Raw genomic sequence first — 23,074 nt, 5'->3', positions numbered from 1 at the left:
TAGGCCAATCGCGTGTACACGCACTTTTGTCCAATTACACGCGATGAGACTCTGACGTGCAGTCTTTCCACGTGTGCTCTGTCATCACGTGCTGTGTGGGAAACACCCGTGCGGGTCACGTCACAGACGCGCTTACGCGCTGAGGGCCTTTGGTCCAATGGAATCGCGTATGCGTGCTGACGCGCTTACGCGCTAAGGGCCTTTCCTCGGTTTTCACGCTGACGTGCAGGATTTTCACGTGCCAATTCACTCCGTACCAAGCTGGCCACGCGTGAGCACACGGGAGACCACGCTCCTGCCCAGAAGGCCGAATTACTGCCCCCCAGAGCCCCGAGCACTCTCCCACCTGCTATCTGCTGCTGCCTGACTGCCTGCTGCCCACGTGCACTGCCATTTGCTGCCTGCACATCAGCCAGGGGTGCTGTTGCTGTGACCACCCCTGCTGGAACAGAAGACTCCCGACTGGAATTCCATCGCTCCACAGCCCAGCCCCAGGACCCAGTTGCCCACCCACTCCTGCCTCTGGGGTTGTCATGTCGGGGCTAACACCATCTGTGACCACTGACAACCCCCGGCCAGAGAGGCAGAGGGGCACCAGCTTCAGTGCCACCGAAGTTGGTGTCCTGGTGGAGCAAGTCCTGGGGCAGTATGATGCCCTCTTTGGAAGTTCCTGCGCCGACAAGGAAGGACGGACTCGGATCTGGACTGACATCGTGACTGCCATCAACGCGGAGGGGGTGGCAGTCCAGGACTTACAACATGTCAGGAAGCGCTGGGAGGACTTCAGGTCCAGGACCCTGAACAAGGCCCGGCGCCTCTTGAAGGCAGCGGATGCCAAGGGGCGCCGGGGCCACTTGTCGGAAGAACAGATGGGGGTCCTGGAACGCATATCCCCAGCGCTCCACGTCCAGGTCCTAGAGAAGCAGAGCCGTCTGGAGTCGAGCGGTGAGTGTACATGCATCCTGGTTGTGAGCAGGGCGTGTGGTGATCATTCCCCATTGTGCCGGTTGCACATCTGTTTGTATGGGGTGGAGTATGGGTGGGGGTGTACAGGGCCGTGGGGCTGACACGTGCGAGGGCTGTAATGTGTGAGACATGGATGGTGCTTGTGTGTGTGGGCTTGCATGGCAAATGCAGATGTGCGTGCACACATGTTTGGATGAATGTGTATGTAAGTAGACATGTCCGTGATGTCAGGCATGTATGTTGTTTTCGGCTGCATGTATGAGCACTGTGTACATGTGCATGTGTGTGTATTTGTCAAAGGTGCAACAGTGATGCTACATGGATGCATGTGACAGCGGTATGTGGAAGCCTGATTGGCAGATGTGACATGGATGCCCGTCTGAACAGTGCGACACTTGGCAGAGGTGTAGACATGCATGCAAGTGTGGTGGTGTGTGTACATGTGTGGTGCACTTCCTGTGTTGCATGTGATGTATGGCTCCCCTTTGGCTGCTGATGCTGTTGTATGTGTAGGGATGGTGGTGGCAGTTGCGATATGGCTGTGGTATGGCTCATGTGTGCCAGTTGCAATGACATGTGTGTTGGGGATTGTGATGACATGTCTGAGGTTTGCCAATGCCACTCATGTGCAACTGTCGTGCGTGTATGTGTCCATTGTACAGTGCCCTGATGCCTGTGTTTTGTTTCTCCCTGTCTGCAGCGTCAACTGATGAAGAGGGCGGAGAAGGTGCTGTGGAGCACAGCGGCGGGGATCCGACCGCCAGCCGGAGACGCAAGGCCCGGCTCCCCTCCCGTGTTGTCATCTCGTCGGGGAGTGAGGAGTCCGGTGCCACGTCCCAGGCCGCAGCTGCCGGGGGGAGGTCCAAGAGGCGGAGGTTGCAGTTGGACTCCTCGGCAGCAGAAGGGGCAGCTGGGACCCCACAGGGCCCAACAGGGGAAGATGGCACAGAGTCATCCAGGTTGGTGGGGGGTCTGGTGGAGGAGGAGGCCGTGCAAGCACCAGAGACGGGGTCTGGAGGTGGGGATCCCACTGGTGCTAGTGGTGCAGTCCAGGACCAGGGACAGGAGGCAGCACAGGCGGCCGCGGAGGTGCCTGTGTGCAATCCTGTCTCCGATCCTGTCCCTGCATCATCTTGCACCAGCAGGGATGCCTACGTCCAGACCCGTTTTCAGGCAGGGGATGAGCTGACGTCAACTGGCCTTCCTCTGCCTGCGGACGTGGCTATCCAGGTCCGGGTTGAGCCTGTCCTGGCTGGTGTGGCGTTGCGTCAACGGGCCATGCGAGGTGACCTGCAGTCTTTTCATGGAGAGACTGCACGTCATCTCGAATGGCTCGTTGACCACGTCAGCCTGCTGGGACAGGTCACCCAGACCGGATTCCTCCGTCTGATGGGGCTTGTTCCGACCCCCTCCTCAACTGGACCCCCTACGCGCCAGTCGTCCTCTGTGCCATCTTCCCACCCATCAGTCACCTGGGTGCCCTGTGGAGCTGCCTCTGACAGTGCGGCCAGGCTGGTGGAGGAGGCATCCCTGCCACAGTCGGGAGTCGGACGTCCAGCAGGGGTGGCCACATCAACAACTGCACCCCAGCCGGCGGAGGATGTGCAGGCAGCAGGAGGCAGTGCACGGGCAGAGGCAGAGCAGCAGCAGCAGCAAGATGGTGGGAGCCATGAAGGCTCGGGGCCTTCGACATCGGAGGGGCAGGCATCGGCCGGAGGGCAGGAGGACCCAGGACAGAGAGTGTCTTCCGTGTGGCAGCGGTTGGGCCACGCCATAGGTGCGGAGCGGCGGCGGGCGGAAGAGGCGCGGCTCACAATGGTCAGGGCGGAGAACTCCATGCGGAGGGCCCTGAGGCGGGCCGAGTGCCTCGAGGCAATCCGCAGGGGGTTGGAGGAGGACACGGCGTCGTCCCTGCGGACCCTCGGGGCCATGGAACTGGACCGCCTCCAGGACATCGAACAGGAGTTCGATGATGCCCTGGCCCGGAACACCACAGAGTGAGCCGCTGGACTTGCCCGCCGCCTTTGTATATAGTTCTTTAGTTTTAGGTTTCCTTTGTTTTTTCTTATGATTTGGAGTCGACGGACACTGCTCCACTTTTTGTATATAGTTGATATTTAGGTAGGTTTTTTAGGAGGTTTCCTTAGTTCTGTTGTGATGATGGAGCCTTGTTATTTTTGTACATAGTTCTTTGTTGCACGGAGAGTTTTGACATTTCACTTTGGACAAAATTTTTTGGATTAGATTTTCTAGTTTTGTGTTTTTATGCGGACATGCAGCTTCTTTTTTCACATTTACATTGTAGTTAGTTTTCTTTCTTTAGCATTCGTATTTTTTTCTAATACATTTTTTTTTACATTGTTCACTGTGTGGTTTCATCTCATTGGTTTCATGCATGTCATGTTGTGTGTTTTCCCATTCAATTGGAAAATATGTGTGTGACGGACATGGGTTCATTTGCTTCATGAACATTGGGGGTGTAACATGTGATTTCCATTTCCATGTGGGTGAATGGGTTACTTGGTAGGGCTTTTTGGCTGTGGAGGCTGACCATTACGCACATTGTGAGGACCTGGTGGTGGCTGCACATGGTGGCAGGGGGGTGGGGGTGGTGGGAGACATGAGTGGGGGCCTGGTGGAGGCTGCCCCTGCACTGCTGGGGGGTGGGGGTGGTGGGAGACATGAGTGGGGGCCTGGTGGAGGCTGCCCCTGGTGGCTGGGGGGTGGGGGTGGTGGGTGACATGAGTGGGGGCCTGGTGGAGGCTGCCCCTGCACTGCTGGGGGGTGGGGGTGGTGGGAGACATGAGTGGGGGCCTGGTGGAGGGTGCCCCTGGTGGCTGGGGGGTGGGGGTGGTGGGAGACATGAGTGGGGGCCTGGTGGAGGCTGCCCCTGCACTGCAGGGGGGTGGGGGTGGTGGGAGACATGAGTGGGGGCCTGGTGGAGGGTGCCCCTGGTGGCGGGGGGATGGGGGTGATAGGGGACATGAGTGGGGGCCTGGTGGAGGCTGCCCCTGCACTGCTGGGGGGTGGGGGTGGTGGGAGACATGAGTGGGGGCCTGGTGGAGGCTGCCCCTGCACTGCTGGGGGGTGGGGGTGGTGGGAGACATGAGTGGGGGCCTGGTGGAGGGTGCCCCTGGTGGCGGGGGGGTGGGGGTGATAGGGGACATGAGTGGGGGCCTGGTGGAGGCTGCCCCTGCACTGCTGGGGGGTGGGGGTGGTGGGAGACATGAGTGGGGGCCTGGTGGAGGCTGCCCCTGCACTGCTGGGGGGTGGGGGTGGTGGGAGACATGAGTGGGGGCCTGGTGGAGGGTGCCCCTGGTGGCGGGGGGGTGGGGGTGATAGGGGACATGAGTGGGGGCCTGGTGGAGGCTGCCCCTGCACTGCTGGGGGGTGGGGGTGGTGGGAGACATGAGTGGGGGCCTGGTGGAGGGTGACCCTGGTGGCTGGGGGGTGGGGGTGGTGGGTGACATGAGTGGGGGCCTGGTGGAGGCTGCCCCTGCACTGCTGGGGGGTGGGGGTGCAGGGGGACATGAGCAGGTGTGCAGGGTAGTCCCCTGTTTTGTGGGCTGCCTGCAGGGGCTGTGGAGGGTGAACAGGGAACACCTGTGAGGACCCACCCAGCCTAATTGCGTGTGATAATTCCCGCACACACCTGTAATACACGTACCAAGCCAAATCGCGTGTGATAATTCCCACGCACCCCTGTAATACACGTACCTGGCCAAATCGCATGTGAAAATTCCCGCGCACCCCTGTAATACACGTACCCAGCCGAATCGCGTGTAGAACTTCCCGTGTACCCCTGTAATACACGTACCCAGCCAAATCGCGTGTGATAATTCCCACATACCCCTGTAATACACGTACCCTGGCCAATCGCGTGTAGAACTTCCCACGCACCCCTGTAATACACGTACCAAGCCAAATCGCATGTGATAATTCCCACGCACCCCTGTAATACACGTACCTGGCCAAATCGCATGTGAAAATTCCCGCGCACCCCTGTAATACACGTACCCAGCCGAATCGCGTGTAGAACTTCCCGTGTACCCCTGTAATACACGTACCCAGCCAAATCGCGTGTGATAATTCCCACATACCCCTGTAATACACGTACCCTGGCCAATCGCGTGTAGAACTTCCCACGCACCCCTGTAATACACGTACCAAGCCAAATCGCATGTGATAATTCCCACGCACCCCTGTAATACACGTACCTGGCCAAATCGCATGTGAAAATTCCCGCGCACCCCTGTAATACACGTACCCAGCCGAATCGCGTGTAGAACTTCCCGTGTACCCCTGGAATACACGTACCCAGCCAAATCGCATGTGATAATTCCCGCGCACCCCTGGAATACACGTACCCAGCCAAATCGCGTGTGATAATTCCCGCGCACCCCTGGAATACACGTACCCAGCCAAATCGCGTGTGATAATTCCTGCGTACCCCTGTGATACACGTGCCCTGGCTAATCGCGTGTAAAACTTCACGCGTACCCCTGATATGCACGTTACCCGCTTTGCGTTCCTTGTTTGGCAGCCCTGTGGACTGGTCCAGGGTTAGCGCTGCCCTTTGCGATGATTTAGCGATTTTGATGGCTTTTCCTTGCGCGAGGGCGTTCTTGGGGGCGTTACTGGCGCTGCTGCAGGGTCGCTGCGATACTCTGCGCCACGGCTGGTTTGGGAGCCTGAAATCCATGAATACGCTGTGCGCGGAAATCGGTTTTAGCGCACGTGCCTGGCGCAGTCAATCGCACGCGGACACTCTGCGCCAGCCGCTTGCGACACTTTTCTGCGAAATTCTATGAATTACCCTGTAAGTCTAATAATCACCCAACTTATTGGTGCTCAATTTATCGACCATAAAAGGCTGAAGGTTTGGGTCGGCCTGGGCATAGGTCGCACATGTGACTGCAGGTCGCATTCAGCTATCAGAGGCGGCCGCTTAGCTGGCTGAGCTATCTTACTGGCATGATTCTCAGGAAACAGCTGAAGTTAGACCATAAAGCTCAGAGTCCAACTGGTGTCGTGGATCTTAAGTGAAACTCACCACGCCCTCAAGCGATATTTCTGCAGATACTGCGAACACAGAAGCAGTGAAGAGATCTTTGCACTGACACACATTGCGGCCTACGTTCAAAGTCTGTCGTACCGGGCATGGTGGATCCCTGAGCGAGGCGATGGCAGAGGCATCGAAGCATTAAGATGGATGGGAACTTGATTAGGCTGGTAGAAGGTCTTTACAGGGACTCTTGGTAGATCCCTGAGTGAGGCGATGGCAGAGGCATCAAAGCATTGAGATGGATGGGTACTTGATTAGGCTGGTAGAAGGACTTTACAGGGATTCTTGGTGGATCCCAGAGCGAGTCGATGGCAGAGGCATGAAAGCATTAAGATGGATGGGAACTTGATTAGGCTGGTAGAAGGACTTTACAGGGATTCTTGGTGGATCCCTGAGCGAGGCGATGGCAGAGGCATGAAAGCATTAAGATGGATGGGAACTTGATTAGGCTGGTAGAAGGGCTTTACAGGGATTCTTGGTGGATCCCTGAGCGAGGCGATGGCAGAGGCATGAAAGCATTGAGATGGATGGGAAATTGATTGCCCTGTTGTAAGGACTGTATAGGGATTCCCAGTCAATCAGCCCCCTCCTCTTATGAAGCATTGGCCAGGGTAGCACAAGGGGGTTTATGAAGGTGCCCGCTTATCACTTGATAGACTGGGCTGCCTGATAAATCAGGGTATTATAAGACTATTAACGCCGGGTTCCCATTTGAAAGCCTATGATGAAGGGACATTCTACAGGCATTGGTGCTGCTACGTCGTAGAGGGGTAATAGATATTATAGGTAAGGGCTTGTGTCATTAAGGGCCTCATTACGACCCAGGCGGTAAGTTACCGCCTGGGCCGTGACTTTACCACCATGGAGTAAACTACGTTTACGCCATGGTGGTTGGCGGACTTACCGCCCCATTCCGACCTAGGCGGGGCGGTAAGTCCCCAATCCCCATTTACCCTTCCCCATTCCCATTTTTGCCCCATAGGGCATAATGGGAGTGGGGAAGGCGTTAATTACGCCACTGTAAATTACGGTGGCGTAATTAACTCCATGGTCCCTTAGCGCCATGGATTTTAACACCTGCTAAAAGCAGGTGTTAAAAGCACCATGGCGCTAGGGGACCTCGTACTCAGGCGGTAAGGGTCGGCGCTGTTAACGCTGCCGTAAACCCCTTACCGCCTGAGTTGTAATGAGGCCCTAAGTCTAGGCTGTGAACTACCCCAGATGATCAATACCGAAATACAAAGCCTTTACATGCTCTTCACATCCCTGGCAACTCCGCCCAGTCCTCAAACCTGGCACACGCCTGGGCCCGGGCCTGGTAATCCAGATAGATGATTTGAATTTCATTCAGTTTTGTCATTTCATTCTAGACATTTCTATAAACCTTAGGATCAAAGACAAATCATTTCAGAATTCAGAATTTTACGCAGCAGCGACCCCCTCCCCCCGTGTATATTAGAACTTGCCCATATGTGGTTACAGACACAGACTATGGTTGGTGCCCGCGACGGGAACGACGCATGGATGCTTGTTGGAAGGAAGCTGATTGCCTACTTCCGGTGTCTCTGGCTTACTGGGGGGTGGGGCATTCATATTTTAAGTCCTAAGGGTGCAGAGAGAAGGCCAGCACATACCATATTGTTCTCAGACTGAAAGCCATCCTCATGGCTTAGACATCAGAACATGGCCCTGCTATTAGTGGGTGGCTTCCCCAACTGCAGGGATTGAAATCAGCTTTTGACTAGTGTTAGGCAGAATCCTCCACAGTACCCTTAGGGAACACTGCAGACAATTAAGACTACAAGTGTAAGCACAATTTCACCTTTGGTACATGCTGTACTACACAGTAAAGTGGTAGCGATGGCTGTGCAGCCAGACTTATCTCAAGAGTTTAAGTGAGCAGTAGTAGAGATTACACAAAGGACTACGATTACTGTTCCTCAAGCAAACACTGACTCAAGGTTTCTGGTTAAAAAATATAAGTACATTTATTTTTAAACCATCTGTTCACAAAACACTTCACTTCTATTAAACAAAACCACACTCTAAATATACCACACACAACCAATTCCTTTGGTTCAGGTCAATTCAAGGTATGTACATTGGGATTTGACAGACCAGTGTTGTGAAACAAAAGATGTTACCGGGGGTTAAGCAGCACTCACTTTTTGACAGTAATGACAGCTCGGTCTTAAGAAAGAAAAGCATACCCGCGGGAAGTATTGTAATCGTAGTCAAAACACATGTAATACATTGAATAAAAACCAGGGAATAGTGGATAAAAATCATAGGCAATACCTTTGTCAAGGCACTTGAATCAGAGGACATGTTCTAAGAGACAGATAAAGTCATTAGGCCTGCGCCAGTGTCAAAGGGAGCAGGGCTCTGTTGTCGAGGATCACACCATTAGAACAGCTCGAGATTAGCTTTGCCAGGAGAACTTGGATATTGTCAGAGGGAGGCAAAATTTATAAGAGGGAAGGAAGAAAGGACAAGCCTTCGGCAAGGAAAAGGGTTCACCCCGATTTCTCAAGGTCGGACGAAGAGAATGACCAAATGGACACAGTACCTTATTCGAATGAAGAAAGCTGGTGCCACGGCAGTTGTTTCTGGTAGTTCCTGCAGACTCACGGTTCCTGAAGCTTCAGTTGTGGGGACAAGAAGGAGGACATCTGGAGCGATCTGCACTACCCAGGGATGAGGCCATAGACCACGCCTCCCGTGGCTCCGCACGTCTCAATGCTATTGCGAAGTAGCGACCAAACATGTGCTCTGTAGCTCGCGGTATTGTTTCCCTTGCTTCATCCAGCCTACCCCATTCTTAGTCCCTTTCCTTCCTTTCTTGATTCCTGGACTCGTGTGCTAGTAGCACACTCTGTTAATTTCCCGGATTCCTGGATCCTTGCATCCCGGAACTTTGAACGCACGCTGGCGAAGAGACTCGTGCAGCCTTATTCAAGACTCGATCAGTCCGCAAGAAGGCATTGATTAAGTAATCCAGCAAAGATCGAACTCAGGTGAGAAGAGGGGGGACTCCTTGACAATAACCTTAAACTGGTATAAGCAAGCCAACTGGAGTGGAGAATGCAGTTTTATCCTTGGCATGGTCAGTCAGGGCTATTTTCCAATAGCCTGACGTGAGGTCAAATGTGCTGAGGAACTTGGCTGAACCAAGTCTATCCACCAGCTCATCTGTCCTTGGCAAAGGATGGGCATCAGTCTTAGTGACTGCATTTAGAGCTCTATAGTCCACACAGAATCTCAATTCTTTGGATCCTGCCTTTGGTACTAACACAACTGGGCTAGACCATGGACTAGTAGAGGGCTCTACTACCCCGAGATCAAGCATCTTGTTGACCTCTCCTTTGATGTGGGTTCTTACATTTTCTGACATCCTGTAGCCCCTGTTTTTGACAGGTAGACAGTCACCAGTTTGAATATCATCTTGGCCCCAATGGGTCAAACCTGGTGTCAGAGAGAACAGAGGGGCAAATTGATTTAACAAAAGTTTTCACTCCTGCTGTTGCTCAGGTGTCAGATAATAAGAGAGATTCCTCACCGCTGTACACCAGTGTTAGGCAGAATCCAGGGCAGTTCCATTAGGGAGCACTACCCCAGATTAGGACTACAGGTGAGAGCAATAAATCCACTTTGGTATCAGTCTGTACCACAAAGATTTAGTTGGTAGCTGTGGCTGAGCAGTCAGACTTATCTCAAGAGGGAGATGAGCAGTATTCAGGGTTGACAAAATAGGTAGTACAGTACTATGGAGCAAGGAAACACTGACCAAAGCTTTGTATTAAAAAGATGATATATATTTATTTTATACACTTCTAAGTCAACACATAGATCATAGTTAATATAGTAAGTTAAGTTTAGTCAAAAGAAAAGCATGTATAACTCCCTATTCAATTGTAGACAAGTTTGCGGTAGAGTGAAAACTGAGTAGCACAGTGAAAACCAACTACAAATGGCACTCTAACAATTTAACGAAAGGGAGGCAAAGCACAAGTTAAACTGAAATATCTTCAGACACCCCCTAGCAACACTTCCCTGAAGTTTTGTGAACAAGTAATGCACAGTAACACTTTAGCCAAAAGATAAGTGAATGAAAACTGAGCAAAATGGCACTCCAGAAGTTAAAACAGTAGGAAGGAAGAGGGGCTTAGAAGATTTAGGTGCATCAACACATTTCTGATTGAAAAACAATCTAGTGAGAGCAGATCTAACAAATCAGCCAGAGTCAATAGGCCTGAGCCAGAGTCAGTGGTAGAGGACCAAGAGTTTAGGAGCAACAATGTTCTTGTAGCTGCAGTCAAGTCTTTAGTAGAAAAAAATTGAAGAGGTAGATGTGAGGTGAAAGACAATGTTAAGAGAGAGGGCGGCCAAACCAATAAGTAGACAAAGGATTTAAAACACCTTTAGGGCTACCACAGAGAAAGGGCGGCCTGGCGGAACAATGTACCTTAAACGTGAAGAAGTGGCTCCTGCAGTGGCGGTTGTTCCTGGTTGGTCCTGCAGGTCGAGGGATCCAACAGAGGAAGAGAGGCGGATCAACCTTCTCAGCCTTGGCCCCCATGCTATGGAACTCACTCCCACCCCACATCCGCCTAACCGAGGATTTAACGTCTTTCCGCAAACTGCTGAAAACCTGGCTCTTCCGATAAAACTAACGTGTACCAAACTAACCCAAACAGACTAACAGCAACTCAATGACACCAATCCAACAAACTAGCTGATACAAGAAACCGACAGCTAATAACCTCTAATATATAACTAGAACGACAAACAGAATCAAACGAATAAAGTAGATCAAAACAGTGAAATGGTTAATAAGAGTAAATCATACGGAATCAATAACAAGATTTAAACTCCTGAAATGGACAGAATGCATGAGGAGTGAACGAAGTGAATGGCATGGATGAAATTGTTAGAATGGATGAAGCAGGTGGAACAGATGAATTCGCTGAGTGGAAGAATGCATGAATGGAACATTAACTATATAGTTCGAATGAGTGTGGAAATCGAATGAATATGTAGATTAGATGAGTGTATAGAACGGACGAACATGTTTAGCGGATGAGTGTGTAGAGCGGACAAGCCTGTAGCGCGGATGAGTGCATAAATACAGAGAAGCGAGTAGAATGTAGGAATGCGTAAACCAGACGAATGTGCAGAACGGATGAGCGTAAACCGGATGAGTGCGTAGAACAGATGAGTATGTGGAGCGGATGAGCATGCAGAGCGCACGAGTGTGGATAGCGGATGAATACGGAAGTGTGGAGAGTGTGTAGATAGCTGGAGCAGATGACTGTACAGACCTAGCGAATGTATAGAGCGGATGGGTGTATGGAGCGGATGGGTGTATGGAGCGGATGGGTGTATGGAAAGGATGAGTACGCAGAGCAGATGAAGGTATAGAACAGATGAGTGTATGAGATGAATATATAGGACAGGATATTGCTGTTGGATGAGTGAAAAGCACGAGTGCTTAAAGGGGATAAGTGCGTTGAGCAGTTGAGTGAGTGGAGCAGATGAGTGTGTGGAGCGGATGAGTATGTGGAGGGGGTGAGTGCGTGGAGGGGGTGAGTGCGTAGAGTGGGTGAGTGCATAGAGGGGGTGAGTGCATAGAGGGGATGAGGGTGTAAATTCAGAGAGGCGAGTAGAATGCAAGAATGCGTAAACCCGATGAGTGTGTAGTAAACAGATGAGTATGTGGAGCGGATGAGTATATAGAGCGCAAGAGTGTGGATAGCGGATGAATACGGAAGCGCAGAGAGTGTGTAGATCGCCAGAGCAGATGAATGTATAGACCTGGCAAATGTATAAAACGGATGAGTGAATAGAGCACATGAGTGTATGGAGTGGATGAGTGTAGGGGAGTGGATGAGTGTAGGGGAGCGGATGAGTGTAGGAAAGCGGATGAGTGTAGGAGAGCGGATGAGTGTAGGAAGCGGATGAACGTAGGGAGTGGATGGGCGTATGGAGCGGATGGGCGTATGGAGCGGATGGGTGTATGGAGCGGGTGGGTGCATGGTGCGGGTGGGTGTATGGAGCGGGTGGGTGTATGGAGCAGATGGGTGTATGGAGCGGATGGGTGTATGGAGCGGATGTGTGTATGAATCGGATGAATGTATGGAGCAGATGAGTACATGGAGAGTATGAATGTGCAGAGCAGATGAAGGTATAGAACAGATGAGTAGAGAGATGAATATATAGAACAGGACATTGCTGTTGAATGCATGAAAAACCACGAGTCCTTAAAGTGGATGAGTGCGTCGAGCAGATGAGTGCGTATGGGGGGTTAAGTGGGTAGAGGGCGTGAGTGCGTAGAGGGGGTGAGTGTGTAGAGGGGGTGAGTGCGTAGAGGTGCTGAGTGCGTAGAGGGAGTGAGTGCATAGAGGGAGCGAGTGGATAGAAGGATCAAGTGCGTAAAACAGATGAATGCATAGCACGCGTGAAGGCATAAAGTGGATGAGTACCTGGAACGAACCAGTGCCTAGACCAATCGAATGCCCAGAATGAACTGACGTGTTTCGTAGAGCGGACGAGTACGTAGATCGAACAAGCATAGATGCATTCAGTACTGGCAAGTGCTTGAATGGATGTACATAGAGGAGTACGGGAGTACGTAGAGCTACTGAATGCCTAGAGCATGGGGCAGACAGGAGTGCATACATAGAGCAGACATGAGTACATGCGTGGGGCAGACAAGAGGGCATTTCCTGGGGCAGACAGGAGGGCATTCGTGGGGCGGCCAAGAGGGCATGCATGGGGCGGACAGGGTGGCATGCATGAGGCGGACAGGAGCGCATGCGCGGGGCAGGCTAGTGCACACGGGGCGGATCGGAGTGTATTGGACCAGACTGGGGTGCATGGAGTGGATAGGAGTGCACGGTATAGACCGGAGCGCATAGAATTGCGTGACGTATAGTATGATTTGGAATTCAGAGAACATTTGAAAGAGCATATAACTCATCATATCACACCACCATGCTTACTCTCTCCAACAACACTCAACTAGAACACAGAGATACTATGACACCATTCGGTGTAACTGTTCTCATACCAACATCCGCCGCTTACTCCACATCATTCTAAGTAAACACTGCTGGTTTCACCCCCCCCCAGCCAGGCGTTCTCCTCAGGCCTAACGCAGCCGCAGCCGTTCTGGATAAATCCTGCCAGAACGAACACATTCTCCTGACCTCTCAACCACCACACCTACCGCTAAGAAGCAGCTATTCACACAAATACCGCACATACCCGGTGCTCACACGCACCTTTGACTCTCTTCACTCTCTCTACTGATCCGAACTTCGGTTCCCAAGGGCGTTCAACCTACCAGCGCCTTCAACCATACCAATGGTATATAAGGCGCTATATAAGTGCAAAATAACATAACATAACATAACATAACATATGAAGGTACCATCTCCCCCTCTGGGGGACATGGTACCTTCCAGGTTTGGTGTCCTGGTCAAGTGGGGTAACCATGTGACCAAGTAAATAAATGACACAAGCCGCTTCTGGCTCATCAGTCGATTCTATTCCTGACTCCTGCATCTCTTTGGGTGCACCATGCTGGTGCTGTGCAGCGTACCATGGGCCTAGCGGCTATTCTGTCCACCATGTGAACAAGGCATGTTCACCCTCCTTGGCCTGGGAGCCCCCAGTGCCAAGGCGGGTGCCGGTTGGGTGCCCCCAGCTCATGTGTGGAGGAGCTCTAGTGATGTGGGGTGAGCCGGGTGCTCCCTGCTCCATTGTGGTTCCATCCTCAAGGAAAAAAAGGAAACAAAGATGGCGAAAGCCATGGAGAAAAGGGACTAAGTCCCTTTTCCATTTTTAATGTGGTGGCCGGGAGACAGGAGGATCCCCAGGACTGGAGCAGAAAGCTCTGGTCAGGTGGGTAAGTGGGGAGGTATAAATCTAAACAAGCCTTTTAAAATTACTTTGTGTTATTCGTTTGTTTCAATGCCTTTCTGAGAAATGATTACATACATATCACCATATGGAACCACTCAGTGTCAATGCTCTGATTCATAGAATATTTACTGAATTTTCCTTGTGATAACCCTACCGGGGAAGGGACATGTTCAAGAAGGAATCCCAACAAGACAAATTTGAAAATAAACCGCTGGAGGGCAGCATTGGTTCATTTATTTTATAAAGGGATTCCATCATCACTGTTTTAAGATGCCGGCAGGCAAGTTTCCCTTTCCAGGAGAGTGGTAAAGTATTGCTAACAGCACCTGAGCTGGTGATATTCTACAGGTTTTAGGGGAATAAGCAAATGTTTGTGATTGGTTGTTGTTGGTGCATCTCCCTCCTGGTGCAATCTGTAACATCACCCTAACACGTCTGCCGCACTCCAGATTGGGGTAGAACCCAGTTATTCACCTATGCCTGGATTTCTGGAGCAGAGGAGCCAGCAAGCCGCTGATTGGTTGAGAGCTTTGTCACCAGGTGGTGATTGCTGACTCCTGCTTTCCCACTGGGATGCACTACAGACAGGTGAGAGCTGCAACAATGTTACCCTGCGCCTGACCTGGAAGCTTGAACCGCTCCTACCCAGGCTCCTGTGTTCTTTTAGGGTGGGAAGCTTGCACCGCTCCTACCCAGGCTCCCTTGTTCTTTTAGGTTAGGAAGCTTGCACCGCTCCTACTCAGGCTCCCTTGTTCTTTTAGGTTGGGAGGCTTGCACCACTCCTACCCAGGCTCCCGTGTTCTTTTAGGTTGGGAAGCTTGCACCGCTCCTATCCATGCACCTGTGTTCTTTTAGGTTAGGAGGCTTGCACCGCTCCTAGCCAGGCTCCCTTGTTCTTTTAAGTTAGGAAGCTTGCACCGCTCCTACCCAGGCTCCCTTGTTCTTTTAGCTTAGGAGGCTTGCACCGCTCCTTCCCAGGCTCCTGTGTTCTTTTAAGTGATGACGCTTGCACTGCTGGCACCCATTGCACACCTGTGTGTGATGTGTGAGCATGAAAGAGGGGCACCCCTGGCATGTATTTTTGGGCTAGTCCTTATGATTGCCTTTTACCCAAAAAGAACCATAAAAATGTGTTTTACCAGGTAATGCTGGCTAATATATTCATGGCTGTTTTCTGGCATGTCCAGCATGAAGATGTGTTCAGCCGGTGGCCCAGAATCTACATCAGGTGCTGCCGTAAAGGTGTTTTAGCACATGTGTTGCTGCACATGCTCACACGCGTCTACCAGTGCAGCCCATTGTCTCTTGTTTAAGGTTCACGCAGATGTTGCGGGTACCTTCTTGTCAGTCACTCATTTGTAGTGTTTCCTTAAGCAGTCATGTCCCATGTGGACATTTGCAGTAACATGTCCTGTCACTCCACCAGAATATTCACATGTCCACTCCCTGTGTCAAACTTTAACCCCAGGAACTAGAAGTTGGTGGAAAGACTGGAAGTGTATTTTCTTTATGCATTTTAATTAGGATGACCCCTCTTCAGGTGAGGGCAGTAGTGCTCTACATCTGCACCAAGCCTCTTGGCATCACAGAACCCCATGCCCGCTGTCATGAATTCAATCTTCCAAAAGATGCTCCTTATCCTTCCTCCCAGGACCAAACATTCCGTTCCCAGCTCGTCCGAGCTCTGCAGCTGCACTCAGTTAACTGTTATTGACAGTGTGGCTGCTTGTGACGTTGCCATCCTAACTTCTCTCTGGGGGTCTTGTCTCAGGACAAACTGGACAGAGCCACAGTTCCACGTTGAGCCTGTTTCTAATAGTTTCAAAAATGCATTGTGTAACATGTCCTAAACTCCCACATGGCGGAACTCCTGCTACCTTAGCCTCTGGACCTCGCCTTTCCTACAATACTTCTCTGACTCCATCTCATGTGCTTTCATATGTCAGCTGCCTACTAGCACATCCCTTAAACCATGACACTGTGCACTACTCTAAATGCAAAATACATCACTCTATCTCTGACCTCTGCAACCCAACATGATACATTGGCGCTCTTTGCGTATGGCTGTATGTTTCTGATATTTGTCAAAGCTAACTAACTAAGAAAGAGCCTGTCTTCTTCTTTCGAGGCAGATTTGATGTTCTGTGTCGGGAGTAGGTTGTTGAATAGGACGAGGTAGAATGCGAGAAAGACGAGTTCTGGTTTCATTTATTTGTTTTTTAAAAGAGGGCAGAGGGATGCTAAAAGGCGCTGCAGGTGCTAGCAGCTGCAATACTAGTGATAATGTAAGCTTCTGTAGGGACAGCCTGCACTATGAGCAAATTCATTTGCTATCATACCCGCCTCAGGTGCCCACTATAAAAAGAACACAAACAAATCCATGGTTTGTACTCACCTTGGCATAGGGCATGCAGGTACCTATTAATGTATGCAGAGGCTCATTTTTGAGTTCCCCTATTTTGGCGGGAATGGTTACATTTACACATTTGTGTAAACAGTTCCCTGCCGCCGAATTTCCTACTTTTGCACAGTGGAGTGCAAAAGGGGAGGGTAAAAAGATGGTATACCGGCTTGTACACCACCCTTTTCGGCTATGCCATGCAAATGAAGTAAGCACTGCCTATCATGCACTCATGGCAGGCAGCGTTTACAATGGATTCCTACGGAGTCTGCCTGGAATGCCAACCATCTGCTCCAGCATGAAAATGCATGCTGGCACACATGCTGGACTATCTGTAGGGCAGAGAAGGAAGCGATGGAATCATGACGTATGATTTGCCCCTTTTCTCGACCACACACATGAATACCAATGGGGCGTAACGTAAGCAAAATATGTAAAAGCCTTACGCGGCTTTTATGCGTTTTGCTTACTTTACGCCCCGCTCATAATGAGCTCCTGTGTGGACATTACAATGTCTCCTCTTAGGAAAGATTTCATATTTGAATGTAATTTTCCCTCCATGTGTCAACCACAAACTTTTTGCTGCTGTTTTACACCCTGATCTAACCTTTGCCAGAGAAGCGCAGCCTCAGCCGCACTCCTCTGGGCTTTCGCTCACTTGTTATGGGGAAACTGACATGCCCTTAAGACAGTCAGTACTGAGAGGCTTTGTTTCCCTTAGTCCTTTCCTCATGTTGCAGCTTTTGTGCAACATGTAACAAGAGTGCAATGTAACTTACTTTACCGCACCCTTGGGTCTCTAGTCATTCCAAAGATCCTAGAAACTCTCGCTGGACTTTATATGAACTGTGCAGGTGTGTCACGGACAGGACTGGAGGCAGCTATTGTTTATCTTATGTTTTGAACCCTTTTTTGGCATGTTATCCGCACTTACCGCGTTTGGCACGAATAGGTGGCCTGGCTCCAAAATGGCCATGCCACGAGGTTCTTTGTCCTGTCCTTTGGCCATCTTGCCCCTTCACCTTCCTCAGGTCGAGCTGACCTGGGTCAGTCCTTATTTGGTCATGCAATTTCCCATGAAACCCAAAGTTTTCACAGGCTTCTGCATGCCTTGTGTGTGTGCCTCCAGGCTATGGGCTGGGATGTCTGTTCCCAATAGACATCCTGGGTGCCAGAGAGTCTGGAGTGTCATGAATGCCTGGGACCACCACGGTCCGTGATTGGTCCACGTATGGAGTGAGTGTTTGTGAACAGATCTCCCATTGGGTCCTCTCTATTTTGTCGCGAAGGGAACTTTGGATAAGAGGAAGCCGAAAACACCACTACCATGTCGATCTCCTGAGTTCACACAAACAAAGGATAAGGAGCCAAGTATCCTGCAACAAGAAGCCGAGTCGAGAAACCTCTGGTAACCCACTGGAAGATTTGGCACCCTGAGCCCGCTGTCGTCCTGTGAGACCCCTCTGCATCTGATCGTCCTAGAAGGTCTGCGAAGGCGCTTCGACCCATTGGAATAGTGGGACCAACTATTCTCGGCGCCTTCATCAAACCCTGCAAGTAAGCCTCTTAGGAAGTGTCCCTGGGCGAACCAGTGGGCTGACCAGCATACACGGGACATTTACTCTGTTACTGCCGCCGTTTTGAGGAAGCCCTCGAAACTTGGTATCCTGCTTGCTCTGTGTCCCCGAAACCCTCACACCGAATTTTGTACACTTGGCATTTCCAGGTCTGAAGTGAGGCGAATGCGCCCGGACCGGAGTAAAGGCAGTTACCATGTTGACCTGCTGTGGCAACGACCTGTGCAAATTTGCTGCACTTGTGACCCCCTTGACCCTGAAACCTGCTACCGCGTAAACTGCACAGTGTCGAGACGTCCTGCTTGTCGCATCCGAACCTGCCAGCAAAGTGAACTGAACTGGCGAAGTCTGGGTCTCCCTGCGTCGGGGACCGGTGAGTAGTCCATGCTCCAACCGGAGGCGCATAGCACATGAAACCATTTCTTTTCTACCGCTGTTCCGAAACAGCGGCTCCATCCCGCACTCTCACCCTGCCTCTGCCCGTAAGTGGAGGTCTTGCTTGAGTAGTGGGGACTTGTTCTTCATCGCCTCATCCACCTTACTGAACTGTCAGAGACCCTTGAAGAGACCCTATTTTGTCCATTGGCACAAGCGCGTGCATGTACTATTGAGCATAAGGCTCCTCCCTTCGTAGGGCTTGGACTGCCTCCTAGTTAGGTGTATTTCTGATGTCGAACTGGGTCTAATGATTACTTGCACTGCTTGTTTTCCTCCCCATCTAGGTGGTCTACATATTTTGTGCTTCTAACTCCTTAGACCTCTCGGTCTTGTATATATATTGTATTGATTGTGATGTGTTGGTTTACTTCAGTATTATTGTGATTCTTTACTATGGTCGATGTTACAAAGGCCTTGAAATAAATGTGTCTATATTTTTAATATAACACCGGTCTGGAGTCATTTGTAAGTGTCCTTGCTTTGTGTTCTCATTGAGGTCTTTCAGTCACCCTTACCCCTCTTGAGACTTAGTCTTGACCGCCGCCATCGGCTACCCTGATTGGTCTGGCTTGTCCAGAGGTTACCCTGTTCCAAGAAACTAGGCTGGCCTTCTGAACTTCTGCACCTCCAGGTCAGAGTTCAAAAATCCATCTTAACATCTCCCCTTCATTCTTCTCTCGCGCCTCGTTGCCAGTACCCAAGCCTCTTCCCCTCTATGCTGTCCCCCGCCTCTCTCTCCCCATCATGACGTTGAACGCGTTCTACGCCCTTTGCCTTCAGTTTCTTCACATTCTCCTGTATGTCGTTGGTCTTTTCTCTCAACTCCCCACTATGTCTTTAGCTTTTGTTCTCCATGCCACTGACCTCTTATCCCTAACCTTTGACCATTTTCTCTATCCTTAATGCTTTTTGTTTTCTTTGTCCTCCCCTGCAAGCCTTTCATCACATCTCTCTTGTGTACCTTGGACCACTCATCTCTCCCCTCTATGCCTCCAGCCTCTTCTCCTGTGGCCTCTTCCCTCACTCCTCTTTGCTTTTGACCTCTTCTCCCTCTCCTTAATGGTTTTGGTTTCTCCTCTCCCCCCTCTCGGCCCTCTACTTCTTCACATTCCCCTCTAAGCCTTGACTGCTTCTGACGCTCCTTTATACCTTTTGCATCTTCACACCGTACTCTATGCCTGTGATGTCTGTTCACTCCCTTCTAGGCCTTTCCCTTCTCACTTTATCCTCTCATTTTCTCCCTTGTAAGCTTTTCACTCCTCCATCTCTACTTTCTGCCTTTTGCTCTCTTCTGTCATTAAAGGCTGTTCATTTCTCTCTCTCTTCTCTTTCCTATGGTCTCTTCCCTCTCCATTCTAAGCCTTTCACTTCTCTCTCCTCTTTGCCTATCATCTCTTCTCTCTGCCTAATAAGCTTTTCACTTCTCTCTCCTCTTTGCCTATGATCTCTTCTCTATCTATTCTCTCTCCTTTCTAAGGCTTTCACTTCTCTCTCCTCTTTGCCTTTGCTCTCTTCTCTCTCCATTCTAAGCCTTTCACTTCTCTCTCCCCTATTCCGTGGCTCTCTTCTCTCTCCATAATAAGCCTTTCCCTTCTCTCTCTCATCTATGTTCTTGTTTTCTTCTCTCTCCATTCTAAGCCTTTCACTTCTCTCTCTCATCTATGCCCTTGCTCTCTTCTCTCTCCATTCTAAGACGTTCACTGCTCTCTCCCCTATGCCTTTGCTCTCTTCTCTCTCCCTTTTAAGCCTTTCACTTCTCTCTCTCCTCCATGCCATTGCTCTTTTCTCTCCCCACTAGGCCTTTCACTTCGGTCTCTCTAGCCTGTGTGGCATTGATCTATTTCCTCTCCCTTCTAGGTTGTTTCATTCGCTCTCTGTCTGTCTCTCTCTCTCTCTTGTCTTTTTTATGCTGATGCTCTCATTTTCTATCTTCTAAGCCTTTCACATCTATCACTCTCCTTTCTGCATTTCTAGCTCGTTTCTCCCTTCTAGGACCTCTGCTTTTCTCCTCTTCCCTATTCCTATGATCTCTTTTCTCTCCCTTCTCTGCTTTTAACTTCACTGTGTCACTCCCCCTTATATCCCTCCCCCTCTTTCTCTCTCTCCTCTATGATGTTGATATATTCTCACCCGCAGACACCTCTGTGTAGTTGCCTTTTATCTATCTCCTCTAGGCTCTGTAGTTCTCTCTCCTCTCTCCTCCCTTTCTTTTGTCATTCTCTCCCTTCTGCGCCTTTCACTTCTCTCTCTCTCCCTCTCTCTCTCACCCTCTCTCTCTACTGGGACTTTCATATTTTCCCCCGCCTCTGTGCGCTTGCCTTTTTCTCTATCTCCTCTAGGCTCTGTAGTTCTCTCTCCTCTCTTCCTTTTGTCATTCTCTCCCTTCTACGCATTCACTTCTCTATGCCCTGGACTTCTCCACGCTCTCCTCTATACCACGGCTGCTTCCAGCACTCATGCCTCTAACATCTTTCCATTCTACTCTATGCCTTTCATCTGTTTTCTTTTCCTTCTGAGCCTTTCACACCCCCTCCTCCCCATGCCTTTGTTTCTCCTTTCTCTCCCTTCTGAATCTTTCACTTCTCTCTCTCTCGATATATAGTTTTCCCTCCTCTGTGCAGTTGCCTTTTTCTCTATCTCCTCTAGGCCTTGTAGTTCTCTTTCCTCTCTTACTTTCGTCTTTCTCGTCCTTCCATTTCTTTATTTAAGCCTCTACCATCACTGCTTTTATCTAAGCGCTCTCTCTCCACCTGTCTTTTCTTTGAACGGGTAACAAAGATCACAAGGGCCGGTGGTTTTGTGATGTTAAAGTCATTTCAGTGTGCGGATGCCACTAAAGTCAATTACCATGTGACCATTTACTTTCAGGCTCGTGACCCACAACGGGAACATCAGTGTGACCCATGGACATGATGAATACATGAAGGAAATAGAAAATAAGAAGAAGAAGAAGAAGAAGCCAAACTGGTAATGAAAGGAACACATCTGACAAAACTCACTGTAGCATTATGTGAAGAAGTAAGGGAGGAAATGTATGTCCTAGTACTGACTGCAAGGTCCTGAGGTACTGGAGAAAATGCCTGTCCTACTACCGATTGTAAGGTCCTGAGGTACTGGAGGAAATGCTTGTCCTAGTATTGATTGCAAAATCCTGAACTATTGGAGGACATGTCTGTCGTACTACTGATTGCAAAGTCCTGAGGTACTGGAGGAAATGTCCTTTGCTAGTACTGATTTCAAAGTCCTGAGGTAAAGGAGGAATTGCCTGTACTAGTACTGATTGCAAGGTCTTGAGGTACTGGAAGAAATCCCTGTCCTAGTACTGATTGCAAAGTCCTGAGATGCTGGAGGAAATGCCTGTCCTAGTACTGATTGCAAAGTCCTGAGGTGCCGGAGGAAATTCCTGTCCTAGTATTGAATGCAAGGTCCTGAGGTACTGGAGGAAATGCCTGTCCTATTACTGATTGCAAAGACCTGAGGTACTGGAGAAATTGCCTGTCCTAGTACTGACTGCAAGGTCCTGAGGTACTGTAGGACATGCCTCTCGTAGTACTGATTGCAAGGTCCTTAGGTACTGGAGGAAATGTCTGCCACTGCCACATTGTTAAGGCAAAACTATTTGATAAAACCTATGATTATTTTACTGAGAACAATTGTCCTAATAAGACCATGGGCCTCATTACGACTTTGGAGGTAGCCTTGGTGCTATTAGCGCCATGGCTGCCTCCAAAATCGTGTCCGGTGTGGTGGAGAGGGGACTTACCGGGACATTCTGCCCTAGGCCGACCCGGTAAATCCCCATTCTAAATGCCATTCCCCATTCCCATTTGAGCCCCCATAGGGCTCAATGGGAAGGCGCTAATAACAGGCCCGCTAATTGCGGGCCCGTTATTAGCTCCAAGGTCCCTCAACGGATCCCGTAAAGAACGTGTGGTGAGACCACACGTCCTTTATGGTCCCCTCCAAGGGACCTTGGAATTGGGCGGTAAGGGATTACCGGCACCAGTCTCCTTACTGGTGCCCAGTAGCCCTTACCGCCCAGCTCGGAATGAGGCCCCATGTGTTAAGCTAAATCTCCTGGAGTCATCCTTGGTACAGCTCTGTCCATGGTTGGACATATAAACCCCACCATTAACTCATGCAGTTACCATCTTCATATTTTTAGACAGTTCAGTGCCTTGCTGTCTGAACACCACAGTGTCACTATTGCCATATGCTTGTAAGTGGTGCAGAACACAGCTGCTCGGTTAGTTGCGGACATTTCTCGTCACCAGCACATTTCACCCACCTTGAGAACATTACATTGGCTTCCAGTTGCAGCTAGAATACAGCACAAAGTGCAGACCACCACGCATAGGTGTGCATATGGAAGTGCACCACAGTGCCTTAAGGGTTGATTTATTGTTTATAGACCTGGCATGCAACTGCGCTCTTCCACCAAAGCATTGCTACAGACATCGGCCCTCATTACGACCCTGGCGGAAATCGTGGTGCAAAATGCACCATGGAGCACGGCGGAAAGCTGCCGATACCGCCATGGGGGTTGGCGGATTTACCGCCCCATTCCGACCTTGGCGGGGCGGTAAATCCCCATTCCCCATTTTACCCTTCCCCATTCCCATTTTTGCCCCATAGGGTATAATGGGAGTGGGGAAGGCGTTAATTACGCCACCGTAAAATACGGTGGCGTAATTAACAACA

The 23,074-nt window shown here is 50.4% G+C and overlaps 1 protein-coding gene across 4 annotated transcripts in view; it reads left to right on the top strand.

Moving 5' to 3' along the window:
- LOC138570267 (reticulocyte-binding protein homolog 1-like) overlaps positions 1-23,074 on the top strand; it is a 312,256-nt gene that overhangs the window by 98,623 nt on the left and 190,559 nt on the right. For all 4 annotated transcript variants that reach the window (XM_069649037.1, XM_069649035.1, XM_069649036.1 and 1 more), the window contains exon 3: positions 21,242-21,340. In XM_069649037.1, coding sequence (XP_069505138.1) covers positions 21,242-21,340 — 99 coding nt within the window. The remainder of the gene's footprint in view (positions 1-21,241; positions 21,341-23,074) is intronic.

Source organism: Ambystoma mexicanum, chromosome 2q (assembly GCF_040938575.1).
Source record: "Ambystoma mexicanum isolate Mex_15411 chromosome 2q, UKY_AmexF1_1, whole genome shotgun sequence".
In the NCBI taxonomy this organism is placed as follows: Eukaryota; Metazoa; Chordata; class Amphibia; order Caudata; family Ambystomatidae; genus Ambystoma; species Ambystoma mexicanum.
This window is presented reverse-complemented; position numbering and strand designations above follow the sequence as displayed.